The sequence below is a fragment of the Nicotiana tabacum genome, chromosome 14, assembly GCF_000715075.1.
Source record: "Nicotiana tabacum cultivar K326 chromosome 14, ASM71507v2, whole genome shotgun sequence".
In the NCBI taxonomy this organism is placed as follows: Eukaryota; Viridiplantae; Streptophyta; class Magnoliopsida; order Solanales; family Solanaceae; genus Nicotiana; species Nicotiana tabacum.
The window spans coordinates 108,760,948-108,788,865 of NC_134093.1; the positions used below are offsets into that span (position 1 = coordinate 108,760,948).

The following is a 27,918-nucleotide window of genomic DNA, read 5'->3' on the forward strand; positions in this document are numbered from 1 at the left end:
TTTTCCATACATAGTATACTACTCTATCTATTTCAATTTATGTGATCCTATTTGATATTTAATACATCATAAAAAATTAATTTAATTTTAAACTAGTCATTTTATCCTTAATGAGATTATTTATATCCAAACAAATATTTGTAATTTCTTTTGGACCATAAATTTCAAAAGTGTTTCTTAACTTTATGCACAGTCAAAACAACTTAACATAAATTGGGTTCAATTGCAGGGGCGGAGCTAGAGTGCCGCCAGCCAGTTCGGTCGAACTCAGTAGCTTTAGTTCGAATCATGTATTTGTCTTAAAAGATTTATTGAATATGTATAAATTATTAATTTAGAACTCATTAACTTAAAACGATTAGAATCTCGAACCAATAAACTTGAAATCCTGGCATTTTAAAGGTCAGAATTCATTAGGTTCAAATTGTGAATTTGCCTTTGGTCATAGCAGATGTCTATTCTCGGTTGGTTGATTCTTGATTGTCATTTTGATACTTGATTGCTGTTTTCTTTCTCCTTGTACTCACAGAATCATGGCTTAGAATCAGAAAGAAAGAGAACATGGAAACAATCCTAAAATTATGCTTCTTTCTCCTCTTACCCAAAATAATTAGTTGTACATAAATTATGTATTAATTATACACATATTAAATATATGTATATTATACAATTCGCTGACTACTTTTAATTTAAGCGGTTGAACAGACGACTATTTAGAATAATTCTGCTAATTAGTTAGGAACCTCAATGAAGACCTTTGATCCTTTTTACTTCTCCTCAGGGTGAAGTACATAAATAGCCTTCAAAGTGAATGTTCTTGAATTTTCATCCTCAAATTTAACAAATGTTGCCCTTTGCGTGCCCCCATAGATAATATTTTTAACTTTTAACCTTAAAGTTTTGCCCCTGAAAAGAATAGGAGTAAAAAGTTAAGGACCACCCCAAAAAGGATTACAACAACAACAACAACAACCCAGTAAAATCCCACTAATGGGGTTTGGGGAGGGTAGTGTATGCACAGACCTTACCCCTACCCCGAAGGAGTAGAGAGGCTGTTTCCGAAAGACCCTCGGCTCAAAAAAAATAAAAAGACAAAATGACAAAATGACAAAAAGAAAACAATATTAGTATCACAACAACAATCATAGGATAAATAGGAACACCATGAAATCCAGAAGAAAAATGCAAAGCAAAGGGAGACAATATTAGTAAATATTAGTATCACCACAACAATCATAAGAAAAATAGGAACACCGTGAAATCTAGAAGAAAGATGCAAAGCAAAAGCGATAGCTAGTAAATAGGACATGCACTGAAAAGCGAAATAGTAAGCCACAACATTGCCAATAGCTATCTTAGACAAAAACCCTACATGGCTAGTCCCACAATGGTACGAAGTAAGGCATGACTCAACTACCTCCTAACCTACAACCCTAATACTCGACCTCCACATCTTCCTATCAAGTGTCATGTCCTTGGAAATCTGGAGCCTCGCCATATCCTGTTTGATCACCTCTCCCCAATATTTTTTATGTCGCCCTCTACCTACCCCAAAAAGGATTATATTTTTGTAATTTTTTGGTGATTTCACTGGCCCAATACTTGCAATTTCAGATGGCCCAACATCTTTCTCGAGCCCAACTTCATTTTCTATCATAACACAAACAAACTCGTATACCTTGTCACTAAAAGAGTGGATATTGGGCCTTGCCAAAAGTGGCCTAATAATTGTGGATCGAAACTAAGTTTCACAGATAGTCATTCTCAAGATATTAGTTAGATATTAGCCATTACTTATTTTATCCTGAAATTTTAAACTAAAATTTTTAACTTCAGAACATTTTTATCCTAAAAAATTAAATTAAAAAACTAAAATTTAAGACACACTTTGACTAATTCCTAAATAATAATCATCTATAGTAACTATCTGATCATTTCTATAGATAATAATAGAAGACTTTGGTTTGTGACAAGAGCGCATCACGTTGAATTAAGAGAAAACTACGCCGTATAATCATTCTCAAAAATAATAGTCAATAAAATATTCATATATATATTTAACTAGCAGGAGTAATTATTTCGACCGGCCAAACGCGAAAATTGCCCTTAAAGTAATCCACAAAGTCGAATTATGCGATGAACAAACTTACAAAAACCTTATTTTTACCTCGAGATCTTCCAAATATTTTTTTAAAAAAATTGCTTGGCCATTAAATAACAAAAACAAAAGAAGCTTCTTATTCCAAAATACATAGCAAAAGAACATTACATTACTAGTCTACTACTAATTGATATATTAGTAGTAGCTGGAAAGCAACTGAAGCTCAAGTTAGCTTTCAAAACCTAATTACACATAACTAGTTAGTACTTAATTAATACTTATAATACTCAGCAGTAAACATAAGACTGAAATTCACTATTCCATATTCCTGTGGCGAAACAACTCTTCCCACAAAGAAAGGAAAGGAAACCACAGGAAAATACGCTATTTACATATAACTTCTCATTACTTCTCACTGATGCTTGGATCTGGTCTCCCCACTGTAAAGCCTGCAAATTAAAATTAAATTAAATCACACTTCAGCCAAATTACTCATATCTATTATGATCACAACGCTAGAAATCATGTTTAAAATTATAAATCTTTACATAAGAGCCTCTTCTGTTCCGACATTTTCTAATAAAGGATTTTCAGTCGAACATCTCTATAATAGCCTTGTCTGTTCCGATATTTTTTTATTACAGTGAAGTGTTGTTACGTAGAACAATATTATAACATTATATGAAAATTAGTGCGGACGAAAACTTGACAGTTATAGAGAAGTGACCGTAGTAGCATTACTGTAAAAGGAAAAAGAAATATCTTTTTTTTTTGAATTTTTTCTATTTGTATATGGGGTCGGGGAGAAAATACCAGCGAGAATTGAATCTACACTTACTGTACCAGAGACTCCTATCAATATCACTAGACTATGAATCTGAGTGATAATAATATCTTTTTATGATTGAATTATGTACGTCGAGATTATTAAACAATTTTACGCTAACAATATAATTAAAATTATTTTGACATATTATACTCTATTTTTCTAATTATCTATCAGACTTACCAGTCATAAACAGTGGGAGAATTGGGGTGAGAGGGCTTGTCAAACATTTCAGCACCAATTCTCTTGGTAGCAATATTGCTTCCAGGGTGGAATACACTCCTCCACACATTCTCTTTCTTCGTCGCCGCTGTTGGCGACGGAGTAGTCGGTGTCACCGGAGTTCCCGGCGTCGCGGGACTCCCCGGCATCGACAGTGATCTTTGGTAGTACTTGCTTGATCTTTCTCCTCCTTCCCCACCTAAAACCATTAACCAAATAGAAATAACACCATATAATTAAGAAAATAAACAACTTAAGTATATGGTTTTTCCATGCAAACACATGTGCTTTGTCAATGGACATAATTAAAAAGATAAAAGTGCTTTCTCTAGCATGCTTAAACTTTTAATTAATAAGATGATCACACTTCCACATGGTATCATATCATAACAAATAAAAGTTTTGAAATCGGATCTCAATATCATCCACTAGCAAAACGAAAAAATTTTCACATACTTGGCTCATAAAAATAGAATCAGATCTGCACGTAAAGAGCATGTTAGTAAAGAGCATGTTGATGACATAATTAATTAAATAAAAATACATTTTCGTTAACTTAAACTTTTATATAAGATGGTCGGGCACTCCAACAGATTCAACCATAGATGCAAGTGCAGTATAATATAGTGTTTCATCGCTTGGGTTAATGGCGAAGCCAGGAATTTCATTTTGGGTGCTCAAACTTGAATGAAGTAAAAAAACAAATCTCAAGTGTGTTCAATATATATTATATACCACTAGAATTTAATATTTTATTTATATATACACTGTAATTTTTCGACGAAGGGCGATCAGTTGACCACCCTTAGGGCTATGTAGCTTCGCCCCTGATTTGGGTCCTTTTATATATATGTGCAAAAAAACTAGCATAAATCAAATTAGATACAAGTTTTAGAGCTCTTATCTCAAAAATTCAAACCAACACGTTTAAATTTTAGATCCGTCACTGCTTTCACATGCAGACATCTTTATTAGCAGACATCATGGGCGGATCCAGCTTAGTAGGTGAGCTTTCGAATGAAGCCAGTAGCTTTTGTACATATCTTGTATATGTACTGAAAAATTCATTAAATATCAATAAATATTTGATTGTGAAGTCAATTATCTATTGTATATTTACTTGTGATCGCTCTAGTACCTATAAACTTCAAATCTTGAATTATACGTGACATAAAATTTAAGAAAAAAACAAAAAAGGTACCCGTAGTTTGGACAGTTATGGATTTTCGGAGTTTGCCGAGGCCTTTATCAGGCTGAGGTCCGGCCATAACATCATCCCACAGCTTTTCAATTAACACCATCTTCTTGCCTTTGTTTTTTCTCTCTTTAACTGTGTATTTTTTAGTGTAAAGAAGAAACGGCTGCTTGTCTAGAATAAATAGAGTTTGGCACTGAAATTATCTTCTCGTTTTTAGGATTTCTTCTTTTCTTTTTAAATGGATGTTTCCAAATATATTATTTCTATTTGCAATACGGAAGTTTTGCCTGTCTGGATCTAACTCGTCAACGTAAATGTTTTTTTACTGTGTCATCGATTTCAACTATATATATATAATAATTAAATATTTTTATTAAAAATATTTATTTATACCAATAATCACATTCATTTGCTTTTATAAAAATTAGTAGGAACGGTTGCATCCTCGGGTGCGATAATAGGACGTTTATGCTGACACAAGTAAACTTTGACGAGCTGGCCGCCGAGAGAGCACTGAGACGAAGAACCTAGCTAGGAATTTTCCTGCCCGTGTCTACTTCTTGAAAACCTAAACGGGCAAGGTAAGCGTATCAAGAGAAAATGAGCAAAGCAAGGGGAGAGCTTATGCCCGGCTAATTGAATGGGGTAAGGTAATCGGCTAACCGGGAATTCATCTTCAGAGCTAAGTCCCAAGGAGACAGGTTGAAATGTACGGGCGTAGGTTAGCGTCTCGTCCTACAAATGATAGCCTTTGAAGGCCGCCCACGGGATGCGCTGTACGGTAGTAGTTTATGTTAGCTGGTTATCCGGTGCCTTCTTTACGACTTTCGACCAAGCCATTATTGAAGAAACTCTTGTTTAGTCAGGACGAAACCGTCTAGGTTCTTCCTAGGAAGATTCCTTCTTAAGTAGTCGATTCCATATCCAACATCTATACTTCTCTGATTAAAAAAATAATTGACCATATAAACAGGGGTGGATCTACGTGTAAAAGACGGGGTGGTACGCCACCCGCAAGCTTTGGCCAAAACTATGTAATAATATATATACATGCATGTATATATAGAAGGAATGTATATAAATACTTTGAGTGATACCCTCAATAACAAAAAGGCTCAACATGTCACTGGCAAGGCGCTGACTCAAATGGTGGCGGTTCAAATCTAGCCTAGCTCACTTTTTTAAAAGCTTTTGTTTGGTGCATTTAAGACAATTACAAGAGTATCCTTTGTTTCTTCTCTTTACTTAATTGCTCTTTTTTGTTTATTAATAGGTCCCATTGACTTTTTCTTTGATTTTATTAGTTTATTTTTATTCAAAGAAATCTCCATTGTTACACTTTCCTAACTCCTCTGTGATTTATCAATAGGTAAAGAAAAATTAACGGTTTTCTTCGGGACCACAATTCTGATAATCTATTTGTAGAAATCAAAATAAAAAAATAAAAAAAAATCCTTGAATAAGTTGAAAGTTTATTTTTTTGTCACATTGCTCTAAAGTAGGACAATTGTATATACTATCGAGTGAGTTAATTTTTATGAAAAATATAAATTGAAAAATATTCGTAAACTTACTTAATATTTAGAGTGCTTATTAGTATAAGTTGTTGCCTTAAGTATCTAAATATAAAGTGATAACGAGTTTTTTTTTCTTGTACAAAATGCATAATCCAATTGGATTTTTATATTTTTTTTCAAGTTATCATAATTATTATGTAATCTTTTTGCTCGATCGATTTGTTTATATTAACTCTAAAGACGAATAATCCGAATCGAAACTCAAATAGACCAAACCGATTAAATTTATACCTTATTAGACAATGTAAATTGTAATATGACTACGTTCAAAAATTTTGATACCAGAAACCTCTAAATTCTGGATCCGCCTCTACATGTAAACTTCTACATTATATATTCTTGTTACGTACTATTATGATTTCACATAATCCATTTACGTCAAAGGATTTGTGCAGCTTAAATAAATGTTTAGGTGTGAGCTTCAATGTGTATATTTTAAGATTTACTATCTCGACTCAAAATCGACTGCGTCTAAATTCTGAATCTAACTCAAAGTGGCTTCAATTAAATTATAGGAAAAGAAAAAATAACGAGCTTTTGTTCTTAATCAAATTGTCAATAAAAAGATATTTTTGCGGGTGATAAAGATGACCTGATAATATAAAAATTTCTTACCCGTGTTGATAGAGAGACCGCTTCGGGTTCTAGTAGTGGGGTGGGGCCCAGCCATAACTTCATCCCAACCATCTAGCACCATCTTTCTATTTCTTCTTCAAAATATTCAACTCTCTTAATTACAAGATATGAAAAAATGAAAATGCCCGCTGCCCAGAATTTATAAAGCTTTGGTGCTAATATAGCGCCTAATCTTTAGTTGTTATTCTCTTTCAGTTACATATTTTTCATTTCCTATTTCAAGATTGGTCTATGTGAAGAAAAAGGTTCCTAATTTAGTATAAATAATGTTTTACTTTTTTTAAAAAAATAACTATACTCCTAACAGGAAGGTAAGTAATTTATTTACTATAATTGTCTCAAATACTTTGAAAATATTCTTAAAAATTATGCTTATTTGTCATAATAAAAGTATGATTTACATTTACATTACTTAAAATCAAATTTTATAATTTACTTTAAAAACTAAATTCACTGTCTAAATTTATATGAGTAACTTTAAAGGAAGTGCAGAAATTATTTTATTTTTAAAAAGAAAAGATATAAAAAGGGGGATTGGGAGAGAACAAATTTGGGAGTGGAAAGAGGAAAGCAAAGTGGATAAGGATGAAGACTGAGTAAAGGTGGGACCCAAAAGGATGAGTAAATTGTGGGTTGCTAAACAAGTGTCAGTTGTCAGATTAAATATTTGTCCTATTCTATAGGTTGAAAATTAATAGGGGTCAATTTTGAGCTTATAATAATGACAACACTTGGCTTCATTTATAGGTAGGGGCGGAGCAAGCCATTCGGCTATGAGTTCGGTTGAACCCAGTAGTTTTGGTCGAAACTTTATATTTGTCTTAAAAAATTATTAAATATACATAAATTATTAAATTAGAACCCAATAATTTAAAAGAACTAAAATTTTGAACCCATAATCTTCAAATCCTGACTCCGCCTTATAGGTTTGGTTTGGTATCCTATTCTCTAAAAGAGGTACATCATAGGAATAACATTATTAGCATTTGATTTTATTGATGTTTGGTAATTTGATTTTCTTCAAATTTTGTATAGTATTCGCAAAGACTAAGGGGTCGTTTAGTAAATAAAAATATCTTATGGAGTGAGGTATTTCATGCGATTGATTACTTGTTTAAGATTCTATATAGAATAGTTAATCCCGTCATTTTAGTATAAACTTTATCTCGAAATTAATTAATACATATAACCAAATATGAATAATTACAATTTCAAAAGTTTATTAGGCGATTATTTCTTATTCCTTGTATCAAGGATATTGTTTTACTAGAAGATATTGATTAAACTGTTGGAAACAGCCTCTACTTTTAAGGTAGTGGTAAAGTCTGCATGCACATTATTTTCCTCAGACCTCGTTTGTCGGATTATATTGGGTTTTTTGTTGTTGTTGTTGAGTACACCACCCAAAAAAGAAAGGAAAAAAAAGTATTAAGTTGAAATTGATCCTTATTTCTTTGGGTAAATAACTTAGTATTCAACCAAGTGTCATTCAATCTTTTTGGGGACCAGCAGATAATATTAAACAAATTCTAAAAAATATATACATAAAATACCTAATTTAACGGAGAAACCATAATTTCACGTCCACCCCTGATTAAGCTGCACCAAGAGCTTATTTCTAATTTTATATGAATACATACAAAAACTGTTTTATAAAACCAAGTCTAAGCGAGCTGAGCCACAAGACCCTAACAGAACTTATGATAGTATTTACTTCAGTTGAAATCGAACTAACCTCAATCGAAATTTATTACAGTTAAGTCGAGCTGAGCATTATTAGTCTCTCCTTAATATTTGCTTCGGCATGTAGTGCTACGCCTTAATAAAAAAGTTAAACTCATAGTAATAAGCTGATTGGTTAGAAAAATATAAAATTAATAGTTTAATTTGATGATGCAATTGGACTATATAAATTGTTAATTTATACTTATTCTATTAGTGCTCGAATTCGATTGCGGCGAACGTGATATTGAACATAAAATACATACACTGAAAATTAAAAATATAGATATTACAAATTCCAAACAATTGTTACAACGGAGTATAGGTGCATTGATACTCCGGTAAAAACAAAAAAATTGATACTCGGCATCCACAGACTTAAAATTTTGGATCCCCTTACTATCCACATGCCTAAGCCGAAGAATGGGATCAACTAGGAAAAGAATCAAAAGAGATGACCATTTTCTATGACTATGTTGCTCGAATCCTTCAAAGATACCACTTGTATGTATCGGATCCATCAAAAATAATACATTGGATCCGACACGAATACAACAAACATTTTCAAATGTCCGAGCAACATAGCTCTCTGATACCATCATGTATAAAAGGCCTGAGTCCACGATTTATGGTACCAAATTTAGGTGCAGGGAATGACACTAAAAGGATATATAATAGCAAAAAGGAAGGACATATAGCAAAATGATTAGATCTCTGAAGACAAATCAAGAAGTTCGTCCTCTTTCAAAATATAAGATAGCAACTCTTGGAACCATAGCACACTAGAACAACCTTCAAAAGCTCAAAAACTAGACATAATATGCTAATGCTATGCCTCTTAGAACCAACAAAACTGCCGCCATGTCATTCGAGTTGCAAAAAATAACAGAATCGACGAATTAACAACAGAGCTAAAAATATGTAATTAATCCATGCATAAGTAAAAACTCAGATTCAAGAAACTAACATTTCTTAGGGACACAACATTCTGGCGTCAAGAGGATCCACGGTTTGATCCAAGAGGGATGAACCTACACTTGTATATATATGCTAAGGTAGTCAAGGACAATTTATTGCGCAAGGATGTTAAGACATATCACAGTAGTGTTTCTTCACACCCCAATTCGGACACCACCACCAACAACAAAAAACCAGTGAAATCTCACAAGTGGGGTATAGGGAGGGTAGTATGTACGCAGACCTTACCTCTAACTTATGAAGGTAGAGAGGTTGTTTCCGAAAGACCATCGGCTCAAAAACAGTAAAAATGAAGCAATAGAGAAAAATCGGACACCAACCTGCTGTATTAATTCCATAAACATAACGCGAGCAAAGAAAGATTAGCAAACAAATAAAGTATATGATAGTAATAGAATAAAAGGAAAGTCAGAGCTAGCACATAGTATTCACTAACCCATAAAATAGATTACATCATCTAATATCCTAGCTTTAGTGCTAATTGTCAAGCTCAAATACTGATACTCTAGAAATTCAGGAGCATATTCAACAAAAACAGTATGTTGCTAACAATAGAATAACATGCACTAAGGATCCCCAAACCAATCCACAAGAGAATACCAAACCCCAGAAAGCAGAATCAAACACCATAAACTGAAGTATAACACCGTTTCACTATTTCCGGATACCTCACAAACTACATGTTTTAGTACAAAAGTAAATATCTAAAAACTTATACCATAAGGATAAGATGGTCCTACCACATGCTTCAATATTATAGCAACCTACTAAGTCTCACCATCTTTCAAGGTATCGATGTCGTTGAACACATCATCCGCATTCCAGAGAAGCTACAAGATCTTTCAAGGTCTTAGTATCGTATAACTCATCACTCTGCACTTGAAAGAAATTACCAGACTCCAACTAGAGAAGCTATTTTCACCCTGGATATACACATAAAAAAAAAAACTCTTTCGCTCTGATATACACATTAAGATCCTATTTAAGATTTGTGTCCACATAGCCACGTAAGTAGTAACAAGCCATGACGATGCTCTTGTGTAACTCTCTGTGGAATTTCCTACCAACAGCCACATATATCATCCCAAAGGGAACTTACTTCATATATGAACTCTTTCTACATAAACAGCTCCTCTCATTTGCAATTAACGACCCTGGTTTGGCTCAAGGCCGCTTTCTTTTTTTCTTTGAGATACGTTTTGCTCAACTCCTGTTTATAAAAAATGCAACTTGGTTTTTGCATTGCTATATAAAAACATTGAGAAGAGGGAAAGGTGAAGGTGAATAACCAAAATCAGAGAGCTTTTTAGCTTTTCTTTCATAAAAGAAAGAATTACGCTTCATTCAATTACAGCAAAATTGAGGCAGCTCTGGGATCTTGCACAATAAGACCCTCATACTCAAGATCATTACCACCTAAACAAAGTACAAACAGAAAAACAAACAGTTAGCTTCTTCAGGCTATACGCACAATCAAAAAGGGAATTGCACAGTTTACCAAAGTGAAACTCTGGTCATTAGCATACTTCTTCTAAGCATATGGCAAAGTTGTCCATCTTCCATTTCCAATTCTGGAGCTTCATTCATTCTAGCGCTTAAGTTTTGAAATAGCCAGCTAGACAATAGATTCCAGCAGGTAAGTTGGACTAAAGGAGCAGCAGACACTGAAAAGCAGTGGACTGAGAGTACTTACTGTGATACTCTGGAGCATTTCGCCAGCAGCAACGTTTCCTATTACCCCAACTAACTGTTTACGCCCGATGAAGAGAGACACAAGCAGAAGATAGAGACAACAGAAGATAGAGAAGAACTGTGGTGTTCTGATTTGTATCTTTTTTGCCTTTACCTTCTTATTTTGAAAGAATACACATGGTGGTTGCTAATGGTGGCAATTGTGGTGGAGGGGGAGGAGGTGCTAGTGGCGGAAGTGGAGGGGAGGTGGGTAAACCGGGTTGGGGGCGGTGAGGTGGCAAACCATGCAGTGTCCCCAAGTACAATGTCGACACGTGAGATTGGGTATCCACCTTGGACAGCCCCAAGGAGGAGGGGTATGTTTGAGCCAATTGGCCAACATCGGGAGTTTTTAGTACTAAAAGTATAATGGAGAGTAAACTCGATCCTTATCGTGTAGTGGAGGGGCAATTTTGACCCTTTTTACTTTATATATTAGTGTTCTATAAATAGGATCCTTACATACTTTGTTTGCTATACGCTTTTTTTAATAAGGTAATTTAGTTAATGAATAGGACCAAGGAGGTACTACAAAAGTACAAAAGATCCAACAAGACAATATTCAACAATTACAGTATCAAGGCTTCCAAACATTCCAAAAGAAAAGACGGATTTTCCTGCATTTACCCTTATACCACAAGTATAAGTTCTGTATACATCTATACTTCACATAAGACATATGTCTGGTTTTTCCCCTCAAAATATCTGTTGTTCCTTTCCAGCCAACTAGTCCACATGATGCAAAGTGAGATGGTCCTCCAAGTTGATTTCAAACTTCTTTTAGTCTTTTTATTCTGCTTCTGCAGCAAGTTAACAAGCCTTTCACATCTCGAGGCATCACCCAATTCACTCAAAAATACTCAAGAACCAAATTTTCCAAGACAAGTTAGAATGCCAAAAAATAAAGAAGTTAGATTGCATGGATTCTTCACATAAAAAAACATCTATTTCCGAGAGAGAAACCTCTTTTTTGCAACAGATCTTGAGTCAAACAAACTTCCATTGCAGTTGTCCAACCAAAGCAAGCTGTTTTAGGGGGGCTTTTGTTTCCCTAAGCATCTTCCATGGCCAATCATTCACCCATCTATCTGCTTCTTTCTGCCGCAAATTGTAACACCTTTTGATTGTGAAGACAGCATTGCCTGCTGAGCGACCACACCTGTGAGCCACTCCTGCCTTCATCAGTGGATATTGGTTTTAGTAGAGCTAAGAGTTCACTGGTACTATCAATTTTCCAGTCGTTAAGGTTTCTTCTGAAGTGTAATTGCCGCTGAATTTGTATAATACTCTGCAATCAATGTATCTTTTATTTAGGGTTATACTGTAAAACTCAAGGAGCATTTCTTTCAAAATCCCAAAGTCCTGCCACTTATAGACCAAAATTTAATAAACCTCCCATTCCCCACTTTCAATTTTATATGTTTTTGAAATTCTTCCAAGTACATACTGATGAACTTCCAAACAGCAACACTGTGGGTTTCTGCACAAACTTCCCATTTCTTGCACACTTGACTTGATGGATAATATTTGAAAATTTTGATCTCTCCCCATTTCTCTCTTGTTCTTTTTCTCTCAATTTCTCTCCGCCTCTATCTCTTTCTTTGTCTATTTCCCCACCTCTTCCTCGCTCTCCTTTCTCCTTTTTGTCTCTCTTTCTACCCTTTCTATTTTTCCCCTCGACGTTTCTCCTTATTCCCTTTTGGCACTGCATCACAGATAATTCCCAAATTCAACAAGTCAATGCCTAAGCATATGGCTATGTCCAACAGATCCTTCACTCGACCATGTAAGAACACCTAGCCAATTGCTAAAGGATCCGTCAACCTGCATCTACATACTTGCGCATACAAATACCTAAAGCCAAAATGTCAAAACACTTCTGACTCAATATCAACCATGGATGTTACCATAGCTCAGCAGAGGCGCCTTTAAGCCTTGAAGATTGAGCACTATTTGGGCTCCAACAAGGCAACAAATTGCAGTGGCTCTTTTTTCGCTTGTAGCCTTTGGTAATACTAACATAAAAAAAAAAGTAAATTTTTTTTTAAGTTAAGTTTACTGAAAAAGGTACCAAGATGGTACGAGTTACAACCGTCCAACATCTGCCACTATCATAGCAACTACAAATCTCCCAACTCCTCCAAAAAGTCCAAGTACTGCTCCATATTTACAATAATACTTCTATTACACCAAAAATACAAGTTGAAGAGACAGCTATTCTAAATTATGAAAACATGTTGTCTTCTCCCTTCAAATTATGCCCTATATGCAATGATATTACCGATTTATATGTACAACCAAATTCAAATAACCATTTCACTGTCCCAATTCACCATCAGAGAGCCACTTAGAGCTTCTCATAACATCCTATATGTGAAAATTGATTAGCACCACAGGCAAAACGTAAGTGTGTTTAACATATTTAAGTCAATTTTATTAGGTTGTACCATCTCAAAGTAAAAGCCATAAGCCAATGGAATAGATCATGATACCCTTGTGTAACAGAAGGATGAAGAAAGAAGTTATTGAAGCCTATGTGATCAGAGAATAAGATAAGAGGAGAGGATATTAATTTGATCAATATATAACACCACCTAATTAGAGGTGCCTAACACATACATTATCATATTTGTCCAACGTGGGACAATATCTAGCTCAATACCTTAACAATTTTTACATTCTAAACTAATACAAAATCCTCTAACAACCTGAACCAGCAAGACCCTATTTAGAAACTGCCATTGCTATAAGCCCAATGAGCACTTATTACGATAGCGGACTTCGCTTAAGGACACAAGTGCACATATTTGCAAATTCTGCTGAAACTATAACTCAGTAAACACAAGGGAAAAATTCTTCAGCCCATAAAGGTAGCAGAAAGGTTCCTACCTAAAAAGACAAAATCCATACAAAAAATTAATGTTTTCCAAGTCCTCATTCTAAAACCCCTAGAAGTAGCAAATTAGGCTCACAAAAATGTGTTTCACCAATTCGCTATTGTTGGCAATATGCTGAGCAGAACTCATTTAATAATTTCAAGATTTTCCATATATATCCCCGTACCCCTTATTCTGAGCAAAGCTCATTTGATATTTTCAAGATTTTCCATATTTATCCACGTACGCCTGCAAAAGCAAATTACTTGTCAAATTTAGGGACGAATAGACTTCACAGACTGTACATCATCAGTAATATTTTCGAAGCATGACTCACCTCAATGAGCTTAGCAAGTTTTGGCTGAGATACAGAAAGATACTGGCTGATTGATTCAGCCGTACCAGGAACCTGATGGGGATGCAAAGAGTTGACAACTTTATCAACTGTCTTCTTGACTATTATCTTGTAAGCATCCTTACTCATGAGACCCTCACTCCAAGTTGGCTTTAGTAGTTCTTTAACAAATTCCACAAGAGCAGCATGAAAATGCTTCAAAACTCTCGACTCTTTGTTGACAGATCTATCTGTTTTCCAGTCAATATCAATTTCATTTCCATGTTCGAGCCTCTCAAATTCTGATTTTGTCTTTTTCCGGAGCCTGGTGCGTTGTAGTTCAGTAGATAAATTTAGTTTATCTGCTTTTGAAGAGGAATTTATGTGTTCCTGATGAGCAACTGCCGTATCTGCTGTATCTGCTTCATTATTAGACAATTCTTTCTCAGACAAGTTGTCAGGCAATATATCCCTATGGTAGACATGACCAGAAATTGGATGTTTATTGGAGCTCTGTTCTGGACCCAAGGTTCCTGGTGAAACTGGATCATCATTTTCCTGCGTACATTTGGTGAATACAGGCCCTCCTTTTCCAGAGGAAGAGAACTTTGAGGGCCCATCTCCTACATTACTTTGCTCAATACTATCACGAAGAGGATCATATAGACTTTCAGGACATCCAATGATTTGACTAAGAAAGAATGATGGTCGAAAAGGAACAGATGGCTCCCAATTGTCAGAAGAAACCTTAGTTTTATAATCAGATGATCGCCGTGCGTCCCGTGATAAATCAACCCGCGAAAGTTCAGCTTCAGAACTAGGAAATGCCGAAGACTTCTGCTGCAAAGAGGTGGATTTAGAAGAAGAATATTCTTGGCTACTATCCAAAAGCTTCTGATCATCAAGGGCATCTATGTTCCGCGAAGACGAACAACGATGAGACAACCTATCTACAGAGTCATTCAAGACTTGCAAACCATGATTGTCGTGCACAGACCGGCTCCTCTTATATTTCACATTATCCAAACCTGAGGTGTAAGAGGAAACTACAGTATTTTGGTGACTATCAGATAACAGGACTGAGCTACGCTTTCCACCATGGAGGCTATTTTTATGTACAGAACCATCTTTGAGTAATGGAGAAGAAGAGGTGCTATAACCAGCCAAGTATGGTTTACATCCAAGAGACTCTCTTCCAACCTCTGGGATGGACGAAGGACCATCCATACGCATATGCAATTCCTCGTCACTTCTCAATTTTATATTTTCTCCAGATTGAACTGCTGATGGTACTGAATCAGAAGAACCATCCAGCACTGATCTCTTGCCATTCTCTTCCAAACCTATAGGGAGTAACGCACCTCATCCTGATTAGTTATCCAAGGCGCTACCATATCGAATTAAAGCATGGTGACACATCATTATAAACGACTAAGGTTCAGAATTACCTTTGCCATTTGCAAGTTTGCCTTTTATCATAGCCTCGTCTAGAATGACATCCTTATCATGGCTCGTTACATGGTCCTTTATGTGAAGAAATCTACAAGAGTTCCCTTTGATGCACCAACCCCTGGAAAAAAACTCACATCTCATTGCTAATCTTTTGCTTCCACCCCTAGAATCAGCAGCAGGGGACGAACTTCTTTCCCTTGTCTTGAGAACGTCCAACCTGGAAAGACTAGATACCATCAAACTTGGTTCTACTTAAACTATACGCAAAAGAACTTCCAGTAAGAGACATCGAAAAGCAGCATAAGACCCAACTTCCAACTACAAAAAAAAGAATGAACAAGGCATCAGCAGTATAACTAAAACCTTGGTGATGTTTGCTTTAAATCGTCCACAGCTTCTTGATCACCTCCTTCAGTAAATTGAACACCAATAGCCACCTTGCCAGAAACATCAGTCAATATTTCGGCATCCACTGCTTGACCAAAAGGCTGGATTTTCTCTCTATTTGTTTCACCATGCTCAAATCCAGAAGCTTGGACATCAGACTCTATGTGGGTTCTTTCTCCTGCAAAAGCTCCAAAGGAATCTTTGTGAGTCCACAGAATACCATATACAAGTATCTTTCCTTCAACATTAACCAGTATTCCCATATGATATACTAAGAGTTCTCACCGCCCTTCCTCTCTCTTGTTTCATCTGATTCAGCATTTCTGCAACTGTCATTACCACCTTCAATCAAAGGGGTATGTGGTGGTAAATTTGCTACAGGTTCTTGTTGTGTAGAAAAGCCTGATCTTAAGTGCAGTTCAAGCCCCGAAGGCTCCAGAACTTGGCTACCATCTACAAGAAAGAAATATAACAGTAACAACTCTTGCCAATGTAAATGTCTCCACCATAAAACACAAGCAAGCTCTTTGTGGCAGAACCTTTATGATGATTTACCTAGAAAGTCGGTCTAAACAGAAAAGGAGGTTGTGTAATCTATTGTATAATCCTAACAGACCGACTAAACACCCAGGAAACTTAGTGCATCCCAAAACAAGACATCAGCACACAACACAATAGAAGGCACTTCAAGAAGATTCTACACTCCTTTTCCTGGACTTGGATCAACCCTTCATCTTGAAATTAAGACTGTTTAATACATATGTAAACTTGAATGGACAATCTACTAGAGACTCTGCAGACGAGTGATATCAATACCATGTTAAAAACAATTGAAATTGACCTTTAATATAAAAAGACACCACATATATATACATGTATTTGGATTGTATGGTATAAACACCAATACAAATATCACACACGACGACACGTCAGACACCATCATGTACCTTTTTTTACTTTTGATGAAGATCCCGTTTTTTCCTCAGACTTGTATCCTCAAATTACACACCGGCCATCCTGGATTCATACAAAATATTCAAATTTTTCCTATATTAGATTGTTTGGTAGCCCTCAAATAATTATGAAATTATACCATCTGATAGTTTTTTTTGATAACCGAGAAATCCACGAGGGGCACTAGCGCACGTTTTGAAACTTAGAGAGCAATGGGCTCATCTCTCTACCCTTCTCCACTTAAATACCAGGTTTTTCTCCGTGGCAAGGTTTTATACCATCTGATAACATTGCTAGGATGAAATATGTTTTTCATTATTTGTCATTTTATAAATATCAATTTCGAGCTATACATTAAATTAAACAAAAACATAAATTATATAGTACTAATGGTGTCGTGTTCCCTGATTTTTTAGACTGTGTTTTTCTCTCAAATTTTGAGTCATGCAGGATCATGTCTATGTCCATGCTTTACGGTCCTTTCTTATATTGTAAATTTTTTTATAAACTAATTATTTTAGTGATATCATGTGAAAAATCAAGGTATACAAGTAGTAAGACTTAAGGACCTACATTAATTTTAAAAAAACAAAGGTTCTCAACGAGTGATATTCATTCATCTGCACTGATGGTGACGGTGACCTCATGTGTACAACGATTACCGAAAACTAAAACAAGCACTTGACGGAGCAAATTCATTTTCCACCCTTGTTAGTGCTCTCTTATCTTCAATCTCCAAAGTACTCACATGGGTCAAAGGAGATGCATACCTAATTTAGCATCTTCTTCTCTTTCTACTGAAAGTTTAGTTGTGCATTACGACCTTAACAATAGTAGGCATTAATTACGGTATACCAAAGAGGTTCAATATAGTCCACCAGTACCAAATAGACAATGCTTTAATTCTCGTCAATCGTTTGCGTATAAAGCACTAGTAACATAAGTTAACCATTTGTCCCTAAACTTTTCAGTGGATTAGAATACCCACCTTACTACCAATCACAAGAACAAACATACCTCCCTTATCGCGGTAGAATCCAAACTGACAGCAACGGCACAATGTATCCTCTCCTTTAGGTAACTTGTGGTACTAGGAATTTACCTAGAACAATCCCATTCCCCTTCCATCCCATTTCCAATTGCCTTATTCCAACAGTGCTATGAATTGTTAATAAAAAACTTTCATCAAATTTTGGAATTTATCTCTCCCAATCTTGTAGATCTTTTTTTGAACTTCAGCTCTTAATGAGTCTGGCACCATGTGTCCTCTAAACTTGACGACCCGTCATATCCTTTTGCCAAAAAAATTTCAATAGTCGCAAAGGTAATTCTCAAAACATCATCACACAACATATCCTCCCAAAATGAAATCATATTTTCATTCCCAACTTTGAAAGTGATGGCGTCGGTAAACTTAATATCCCTTCATGATATATCCCTATAGTCCATATTGGCACATTCATAGGGTAATAAAAATTTTCTAGTCTACCTCTATTCCAATGTGTCGTTTTCTATCACTACTCTCCATGAAGACTACATCCAATGGTCAACCAAAGTCATTTTTTCTCGGATCTTTCAGTTGAGTCCACCATACCTTTTTGGAGATGTAATACCACCTCCTAATTCATTCCATGTAACTTTCTATGTCCATCTTTTGTATCTCCGAAAAGTTCCTTTTGTGGTCTCTTCAACTTTTTGATACAACTAGTGCGCGTGCATAAGACATGAAATATGTAAGTGCTTGATAGAGTGCTCTAGACCAATACTTCATTGCCTCATTTTCATAAGTAACTATGTTGTCACCTTACTAGCTTCTTGACAACTTTTCCAATCACCGGTTTTTAGACGAAGAATTCCACTTGTGATGCTCCGAACATTAATCCAAGGTAAGTCATCAAAAGCGTCAAGTCTCTGCAATTAAACATTTATGCTAATTGAATCTGTTCACCTCCACCATCAAGATGACCTTGCACTTTAAGTTGATTATGAGAAGCTTTTCCACATATCTCAATATGGATCCATGGGATACTGAGGAAGGTGTGTTTCTTTGCTTGGTTAGCTGGAATGGAGTGATCTTGACATCAAAGAATTTAAGGAAAAGGAAGATTACTTGTGTCAGTTGATGTTTCATGCGTAACTAAGAAGAAGATGTGAACCACCTCCTCGACGTTGCCGAATGGCGTCTTGCTTTTGGTGGAAAATTCTGAGATGTTTCGGAATTGAGCATATGACACCGGCATGGTGAAAGAAATAATGTTTATTTAGATTTTTAGAAGACGGAGGAGAAGAAGCAGGGCATTGGATATTGCTCTTCTAGCAATTACATGGACCATACGGAGAGAGAAATGGAAGAGATTTTGATGGAGTATAGAAGGATTTTGTACACTTGAGAAATAGCCTTTTATCTCTTATCTCTTTTTGAAGCACCCACAAGGTTTTTACATGTATAGAAGATTGGGTGTTTTTCGTACAAAATCATTTCCTTGTCAGGTTTTCTACGTTTTTGGTATACTTGTATACATGCTTCTTTCTTGCCCTTTTTTAATATAATTTTGTTACTTGATTCAAAAAAGAAGTTGATTCTCGGGCCTGAAGCTCCAAACGAAGACATCACGCTATTCTGGACCCTGCTCTCGATCTCCAAATAAAGAATCCCAAGTAGAATGAAACTTGGGATATGTTAATTGAAATGCCTCCACATCACGAAACATAAAGATGTCATCTGCAAATAGAGATATATACTTATATTTGTTTTACAAGATGATATATGGAAAAAGGATATTTGCGTTCATTGAATATGTCCTCTTAATCATCAAAGCTGAATAAAGTCATAATCAGTGTCGTTAAAAGCAACTGCTTCCTCGCTTAAAGCGAGAAGCGATGCGAAGCGAGGCATCTGGCGCTTCTCTGATCTGAAGCGTATCAGGTACACAAAAGCGATCGCTTCCCCTGAAAAAGCGAGAAGCGAGGAAGCGAACAAAGCAACAGAAGCGAGCGTTTCTCTTTATAACTGGCCTGCCAACGTTAATTAATTAAAAAGGCTCTCTTCTTCTTCTTCTTTCACTGTTTCAGTGTCCAAATAGCAGCGAAATGCTAGCGAAATTTTTCCCCCCCTTCAGTTCTTCTTTTTCTCATTCTCCTCCTCTTCTTCTTCATTTTCTTTCACTGTTTCAGTGATAAATTGCAGTGAAATGCTGCCTATTTTACGTTTCAGTTATATTGCCAATTTTTTGGCATACTTACTGCCATTTTTTTCATATTATTTATTCTTAGTTGTCTATGCAGTATATATTTTATTGTCATTCTCTTCTTCTTCTTCATTGTCTATGCAGTATTTATTTTAATATTCTTTTTTAAATTCCGCTTCACTTCAAAAAAGCGAGCGCTTCGCTTCACGCTCTTCACAACACTGGTCATAATAGAGTTATGTTCAAAGATGAATAAAGTCATAATAGAGTTGAGTTTTACTCATACCAGTTGAAGGATTGAGAGTAAAAGTTTGAAACTGAAAAAACATTAGCCTTGAATACTCCAAATTGAAAAGTTGGGAGAATGCAATCTCGGTCCTCTTTATGAATAACCTTTGATGTAACTGCCGCAAGAAGCTTCGTCGTACCTAGGAGCAGTGCTAAAAGCTCCATGGCAAACGCCAAAGTTCTCAGTGGAATAGAGGACTTTAAAGCGAAACATAATGAAGTTATGTGCATATGATTTATCTCATTGTGGAGAGTGGAAGGTTGAGATCGCTCCTTGATTAATTAGAGAAGTCTAGAAGTACTTCCACCTAATCAGATGAAAGAGCATTTTGAAAACGACTAAAGATATGGGATATAGATTAAGAAACTTGAGACTTTGTAACAAAAGATTGGTGATGAAGGTATATCCAAAAGGATATACTTTGGACAAGGGAAATTATTGCACGTATCTTTAATAAGTAAAGTAGGCAAACCTATACGCTCCGCGGACGGAGGAAAAAGTGGTTCTTGCTAATGGTAAAAGGGGGAGGGGGGGTTGGAGCACAAGATTGCTGGTGGATGAAATACTCATAACAAAAATACAAATAGATTGTTGGTGCACAAAAAGAGATTCAGAGCCTTACCGGTGTATACTGTGGAGATGTATAAGAAGCTTGTGACAGATTTTTAAGCATATAAACCTGATGGTTGGAGATGCACAAAAAGATTCTAGAAGGAAGTTTTTATTTGGTCAAAGTTCTCTGAAAGATGATAATCCAACTATATCTAATTGGCTACTTAACCGGAAGCTACAACAGCTCAATATAGGTCAGGAAAAAAAAATTGTCAAAGGTATTTTATTAAGTGCTGTGGGAATATAGTACTCCCTCCGTTTCAATTTATGTGAACCCATTTCCTTTTTAGTCCGTGCCAAAAAGAATGACCTCTTTCCTTATTTGGCAATAATTTACCTTTACGCAATGGTTTATAGCCACACAAAATATATGTGCCTCATTTTACACCACAAGTTCAAAAGTCTTCTCTTTTTCTTTAAACTCCGTGCCCAGTCAAATGGGTTCACATAAATTGAAACGGAGGGAGTATAGGTCAGACAAAAGTTAAAACACAATTCTTAGAAGGAATTGCTAAGACTGGGAGTTAAAGTCTTTTACAACTGATGACAGAACTGGAAGAATTAACATGGATATTACAAGTGAAATACTATTTAAGATGGTCTCATGACAGCAGGGGCTGAATACCATAAAAAAACAAGACTATAAAGTTGTAAAACTAAGTGGCCTCGAAAAATGGTTTCGAAAATAAAGGCACCCTGAGATTTCCTATTTTGGCTGGATTGCTTAAAAAAAGCATGCTTAAGTAATCTTACGAGAAGAAGGCTAATATCGTGCTATAGTTGCTTTGTGTGAAAGGAGTTGGAGAATGTCAACCACTTGTTTCATTGTGAAACTGCAGATGAACTTTTGAACATAAGCTTGAACCCTTCTGGGGTCAAGCGAGTGATGCCCAATACCATATTACAAAACATTTGTAACTGAAAAGGAATGAATATGAAATAGGAAGTCAGAGACATGGAATTCCATTCATGTATGTATCATAATAGTTATTTGGAGAGAAAAGCAGTGCACTACTTAAATGCTCGTCTTCACTTTTTTATATTTATGGTGCCAAGGGAATATTGCTCAAAACCATACTCCATAACTATTGAAGGTGGAAACAAATGAGGAGAAATAGGACGTCAGATTATATGGAAAACCATTCATGCATATTGTCTTCACTTTCTCATAACATGATAGTCTTCATTAGCTCCCTTCACAACCAAAACATATGCTTTTTTTGTAATTTTGCAAAGCTTGTAAAAGATTTCTATGTGAGTGTAAGGATGAGTAAGATTTAGAGGATCTCTAGTTTATGGACACCCTAATTTGTCTTTTTACGATAAATTATTAAATGCTAGAACATAGTCTGACAAGTTCGGAATTGAGGCATAACTATAGTTGTTTGTAAAGGCAACAATTGCTTGGTGTTTAGTTGAATAAAACGGAGCTTTCTCAAAAGAAAATCTACCGTTACCTGTTCCTTGACAAAATTGGTAAGATGCATCTTCTTATGCTTCAATTGCCTCTGATTAAAATATTTCTACGTGACCATTCACACAACCAGTTCACATATCATCACTATTCTACAACTACGTCTCAATTTCATGACTGTTGAGGTTGGAGTCTTGATTTATATTGTAGACAAGTGACACCTGTTCTAGGTACGTCCATGAGCTTTAAAATCTAATATATGTACCATTTTTTCTTATTTGATAACCAAGAAATCCTCGAGGGCACATGGTGTACAGTTCGAAACTCAGTAGATAATGAGTCTGCTCCTTTATGGACTACATTATCTTTAAACCTTGGATTGTTCATCAACTCAAAAAAGATCTAAATGGCATTGTGTTTCACATATTTCTTGCATATTTGAGATGTTAAGAGGTAGTAATATTTCTTGCATATTTGAGATGTTAAGAGGTAGACAATTTGACTTTATGATGTAAGACGTGATCTTTATTATCTTGAGTTACATAGTGGCCAAGTTGAACAATGGGAACAAATCACCTTTCCCATTTCTGTCCAACAACTCTCATTCCAACAAGAAGTCAATTTGGCTTCATAAATCATACTCTGTCTCAAGTCCGTGATTCTAGAAATCCAATAGAAATGTAGTGAAAATAGAGGGATGGTAAAAATGAAATCTTATCTTAAATTGGTTGTAGACAATATACAAGAAACCTTTTTCTGAACAGGAATTTTTCTTTTTCTTTGAACAGGGACAACATACAAGAAACCTTGTATAGAAATTAGGCTACTAAAGATAAGGTGAGTCCAGACTAAAGGAAACAAGAAAAGTATTAAACACGAATCAAAGAGTACTAAATTGTGGGATTGGTTAGTACTTGACATTCTATCCAATACCATTTTATTTGAGGCAATTCACTAAGCCAGTCAACCTCTACAACACCCTAACAGTATTTGGCATAGATTGAAGTGTTGTTGGAGTATCCAGCGAAGGTGCACATCCAATTGAAGCCACTACAATTTTAAGGATACCATCTGAAACCAATGTGTTCTTAACTCGCGTAGTCTAATTCAAATTGGATTAAAATCTGCTGGAATTTGAAAAAACCACGTTTAGCATCAAAATTGCAAAAGTAATTAAATTAGAATCATCGTCGTGTGTAAATCAAATCAACACGTACATGGGTCCAATCTTCCAATGTCATATGCCTTTGTAGGGGTATTTAAACATATCCTTCTGCTCATTTTTCACTTTCTTCGTATTGTTCAGACCAACTTTTGCAGTCTTGACCAATTCAATAGTATCGGGTAACTCTATCCATTGAGGCATAGACATATGGAAAGAATTCACATACGGTCATCTTTCTGTGATCGGAATTTTGATGTCCAAAGTTGTTACTCCAACTTTTTGACTATTAGTCCACTGCACATCTTCCACCTTCGACCATAAATATGAGAACTAGCACACAACTGCCAATTAGATAGCTGTACAAAGAAGAACAATTATTTAAGTGTCTGTAATCAAGAAGACAACAATGATGTCAAGCAGCATTGGGGGCATGGAAAGGGAGACCCTCAGTCGAGCAGAGGAGCTACTTGAGCGACCATGCACTTACACTGCCATTCGCTAGATATCACTATAGGAACCTGATCATTGTATTGATACCACTGCATCAACGCAGATACCACTATTGCAACTCAATAACTCAGAAGATCTCACTTTATCTTGCAAAAAGCCAGCATCTCGAATCTCAAGTCTTTCACATAGTAGCAAATTGTGCTAGTAGTAGCCTTTGATCTTTTCCGGTCAGCCGCAACAGCAAACGCAACAGAAGAACTAGCTAGTTGGCAGCCCCACAGTAGCAATCTTCATGCCAGCTTCCTTCATGGCCAACAAAGCTGTTTACGGTTTTCGATGACCACCCTTCCCTTCATGCTTCAAGATAGCAAGATAAGTTTTAGCCAAAGATTAAAAGTCAAACTTCTCTTTCCCCTGCAACTCCAACTCAGAAAGAAATTTCCTTTCAACTCTTTTCATTTCTTTTTTTTCCCTTTTTTGACAAGTAGGAGTTTTCCTTTCAACTCTCTTATATTTTCTTCATAAACCAAACAATGGAATGGAAACGAAATTTTTCTCGTATATTGATCCAATGTCTACTTTCCCTTCTTTTCCTTTCCATCACAATTATCCAAGCAAAGGGCGTCCCTCCAAGCAAAGGGCAAGACATTCTAACCAAATATATCACATGATTGCCAAGGTAGCAGACATCAGCAAAAATACTTTCCTTTGTAATATCAAAAGTGTGATGTTTCATTATGAAAGAAGTGACTCAAGCCACTTGGGTGGCCACATAATGGCTCTTCTTTTTGCCTCCTCTTGCATAGCATCTAGAGTGACAAACTTATTAAGTATTAGCTCAATTAAGCCTCGTTGGCTTAAGAAACGTCGAAATTTTGTTTTATAAGTATGTTGTCGATGAACTTCATTCAAATGAATTTTAGGTTAAAGATCAGCTGTAAGAGTTGTAACGTTTTTCTTATAACTAACATCAATTTTAGCTGATAAAAGCCAGTGTCAGAATACAAGAATGAATATAAGAAAACTAAGTATCTTTAAAAACTATTAATGCGATCTCATTTTATGTCTAAAGCATCCATTACAAAAAGGAGATCCCTCCACCAGTCTTCTAACAATATCCAGTACAAGCCTTAATGCACTGCTTCTCCTATTACTCTCCATAAGCCATATACTCAGCATAAGCGTCAATGTATTAGACAATTCCCCAACTTTTACATGTTATCTCTAACGAAATCCAGATACTCAACGAGATAGAAGGCAAGCAAAGGAAAGATACATACAAACAATTAGAAATGCAAATGATAACGATTAAACAACATAAATAACAGCATAATAGAGTTGATAACACAAAGACTAACCTTTTTTATGATCTACATTTAGTGGAATTGATCCTTCACCTTTTTCATCCTCCTCTTCTTCTTCTTCTCCTTCTTCTTCTTCTTCTTCTTCTTCTTCTTCTTCTTCTTCTTCTTCTTCTTCTCCTTCTTCTTCTTCTTCTTCCTCTTCTTCCTCTTCTTCTTCTTCTACTTCCTCCTCCTCTTCTACCTCTTCTTCTTCTACCTCTATTTCTTCTTCCTCATCTTCTTCTTCTGATAGTGTAAAAAATATTTTACCCTATCAGTGAATTTTAACTCCCGGTAGTGGGTAAGTTAGCATTATTACTAGATTACCAATTAATGTTTATCAAGAGATTTACTTGTAATTACCTACTGACCTAATTGTGTAAATACTTTTTACAACTATTAGTGCATAAAACTTAAAGCCAGAGTTATAGTAGCAGAAGCGGCCTTTTTTCTCCAAGGAAAGCAATGTTCCGCTTCTTTTTTATGACAATGGCGTGCATACAAGCTCACAAGGATTCAACTTATATACACTGATAACATAAAGACTCCTTTTATGAATTTTTTCCCTAAGGAAAGGAATGTTCCACTTGTTATCACAAAGCAACGAGACATACAGGCAACTTTAAAAAATAATGATTAAACAAGTTAAATATCAGCAAATTGGAGTTGATAACACAAAGAACTAACCTTTCTGATCATCTACATTGAGTGGAACTAATGCTTGACCTTTTTCTTCATTTTTTTCTTCTTCACCTTTTCCTTCTTCTTCCTCCTCCTCCTCTCCTACCTCTTCTTCTACTTCTATTTCCTCTTCCTCTTCCTCTTCCTCTTCCTCTTCCTCTTCCTCTATTTCTTCTTCTTCCTCCTCTTCTTCTTCGGCCTCTATTTCTTCTTCGACTTCAATCTCCTCTTCAACCTCGATTTCCTCGTATTCTTCGTCGTCTTCGTCCAATTCCACATCGGCTTTAGGATCAACCGCCGCAACCGGGGATGGCATTGGGGTAAGGGCGATTTGTTCGGGGCGGAGATCAGCGGAACGATGACGCTGATGAGTGATGGATTTAAAGATGATTTTAATCAGTCGTCACTTTCGCAAATGTTTTTGTCGTCGGAAGGAATTTAGGGATTGTTCGTTCATCAAAAAGATTTAGCAAATATTTATGGTCTCTGCACAAATGTTTCTATCTAATAGTAATTGTTTTTTACTTTCAAAATAGATTTTGATTACCACAAAGAAAAATTTAAAAAGTTTCAAGCTATAACCAACAGATAACATTATAATGTTAGATTTTATTTTATCCTAATGCTAGTTTTCTTTATTCATTTTTCAACGAAATATATAATATTATCAAGTTAATAGATTGTTTGAGGAGTTACATGTATGGTTGTTTGTTGGTCAATATGTTATTTAGCTATTTGGGTTCGATATTTTCGTTATTCGGTTTCTTAAAATATTATATCAATATTATTATCTAATTAAATTCAGTATGATTCGATTTTTCTCTTTTTGGATTCAGTTTATTCCATACGGTAATTTCGGTTTGTTTGACTCGAATACTAATTAGTGCATAATGCCATAGACTGTAATATTCTTAACTAAGATTCTCACAAATACAAAAATAAAAATATTATAAGTTAATTGTTGATAAAATCTTTATCCAAAACCAGCAAGTAGCAACCCATAGAAAGAGAAAAAAAGGCATAAAAGAATATATTTGAAAATGTTTTGATACTTGCTTAGAGTTATTGCTACAACAAGAACTAATTCCAATACAACAACAATACATGAGTAAGAAAACAACCCGAAGCTGAAGAAATATTACGAGAAACTACTTTGCAACCTCGAGAGTAAGACTCAAAATCTGCAGCATACCTTGTTCCTCCATTTTCATTGCGAGCCTCAACATAAATGCCAAAAATTGTAGTTCAAAGGTCACCTTCAAAAGAGTAAATAAATAAAATCATTTTCAAGAGACAAACTCTATTAAACTCATTTCCTCCCATTCATTATCCTTTGAAAGAAGTCAAAAAAAAAAATTTAACACTTTCATATAGATTAAGTAGGCGTTTGGACATAAATTTCAAAAAAAAAAAAAAAATTAGAATTTCACTAAAATTTAATTTGAAGATAAAGTTGTGTTTGGTTATAATTTTTGCACCACATTTGGATGTATTTGTTCAAAACCATAAAACATGATTGTGGACATATAAAATTTATTGGGTCTAATCCATACAAAATTTGAATTAAATTCATTTGGGTTAAATAATTAATTTGGACTATATAAATTAAAATTAGTCCATTTTATTATTTTCAAGCCCAAGGTCTATTTTATCTTAAGGCCCAGACTCATGCCATGTGTCAAGTGATATGGCATGTCTAGTCAAACCCAAAGCCAACAAGATGATGCCACTTGTTAAATGATGTGGCAATCCCAGTCCAAAATAATAAGCCAATCAGAATCA

At 35.4% G+C, this 27,918-nt stretch overlaps 2 protein-coding genes across 6 annotated transcripts; both read right to left on the reverse strand.

Annotated features, from left to right (window-relative positions):
- Positions 1–2,215: 2,215 nt before the first annotated feature.
- On the reverse strand, positions 2,216–6,690 carry LOC107773505 (dormancy-associated protein 1-like). Of its 2 annotated transcripts, none has more exons than XM_075229835.1 (3): positions 6,540–6,690; positions 3,111–3,348; positions 2,216–2,550 (listed from the first exon to the last, which is right to left on the reverse strand). In XM_075229835.1, the coding sequence occupies exons 1-3, from the start codon at positions 6,619–6,621 to the stop codon at positions 2,514–2,516; spliced, it is 357 nt and encodes a 118-aa protein (XP_075085936.1). In that variant the 5' UTR covers positions 6,622–6,690; the 3' UTR covers positions 2,216–2,513. The 2 variants fall into 2 exon arrangements, with proteins under 2 accessions (XP_075085936.1, XP_016448400.1); XM_016592914.2 differs by lacking the exon at positions 6,540–6,690 and adding an exon at positions 4,351–4,530.
- Positions 6,691–10,549: 3,859 nt separating this feature from the next.
- Positions 10,550–26,613, reverse strand: LOC107772783 (protein FRIGIDA-ESSENTIAL 1). Of its 4 annotated transcripts, none has more exons than XM_075229837.1 (8): positions 26,143–26,613; positions 25,471–25,701; positions 16,326–16,493; positions 16,017–16,218; positions 15,650–15,870; positions 14,205–15,544; positions 14,055–14,116; positions 10,550–10,906 (listed from the first exon to the last, which is right to left on the reverse strand). In XM_075229837.1, exons 1-7 carry the CDS (start codon positions 26,450–26,452, stop codon positions 14,087–14,089), a joined length of 2,502 nt encoding a protein of 833 aa, XP_075085938.1. In that variant the 5' UTR covers positions 26,453–26,613; the 3' UTR covers positions 10,550–10,906; positions 14,055–14,086. The 4 variants fall into 4 exon arrangements, with proteins under 4 accessions (XP_075085938.1, XP_075085940.1, XP_075085939.1 ...); XM_075229839.1 differs by having other exon boundaries at positions 10,550–10,924; XM_075229838.1 differs by lacking the exon at positions 10,550–10,906 and adding an exon at positions 11,564–12,150.
- Positions 26,614–27,918: the final 1,305 nt, after the last annotated feature.

Excerpts from the sequence above, each read along its gene's own strand:
- LOC107773505 (XM_016592914.2), bottom strand. The coding sequence starts at position 4,450 with ATGGTGTTAATTGAAAAGCTGTGGGATGATGTTATGGCCGGACCTCAG. Across the intron at positions 3,349-4,350 it reads CATAACTGTCCAAACTACGG|GTGGGGAAGGAGGAGAAAGA; the intron begins GTACCTTTTTTG and ends TAATGGTTTTAG. Across the intron at positions 2,551-3,110 it reads TCTCCCACTGTTTATGACTG|GCTTTACAGTGGGGAGACCA; the intron begins GTAAGTCTGATA and ends TTTAATTTGCAG.
- LOC107772783 (XM_075229837.1), bottom strand. The coding sequence starts at position 26,452 with ATGCCATCCCCGGTTGCGGCGGTTGATCCTAAAGCCGATGTGGAATTG. Across the intron at positions 16,219-16,325 it reads AACAAGAGAGAGGAAGGGCG|GAGAAAGAACCCACATAGAG; the intron begins GTGAGAACTCTT and ends GAGCTTTTGCAG. Across the intron at positions 14,117-14,204 it reads AACTTGCTAAGCTCATTGAG|GCGTACGTGGATAAATATGG; the intron begins GTGAGTCATGCT and ends TTGCTTTTGCAG.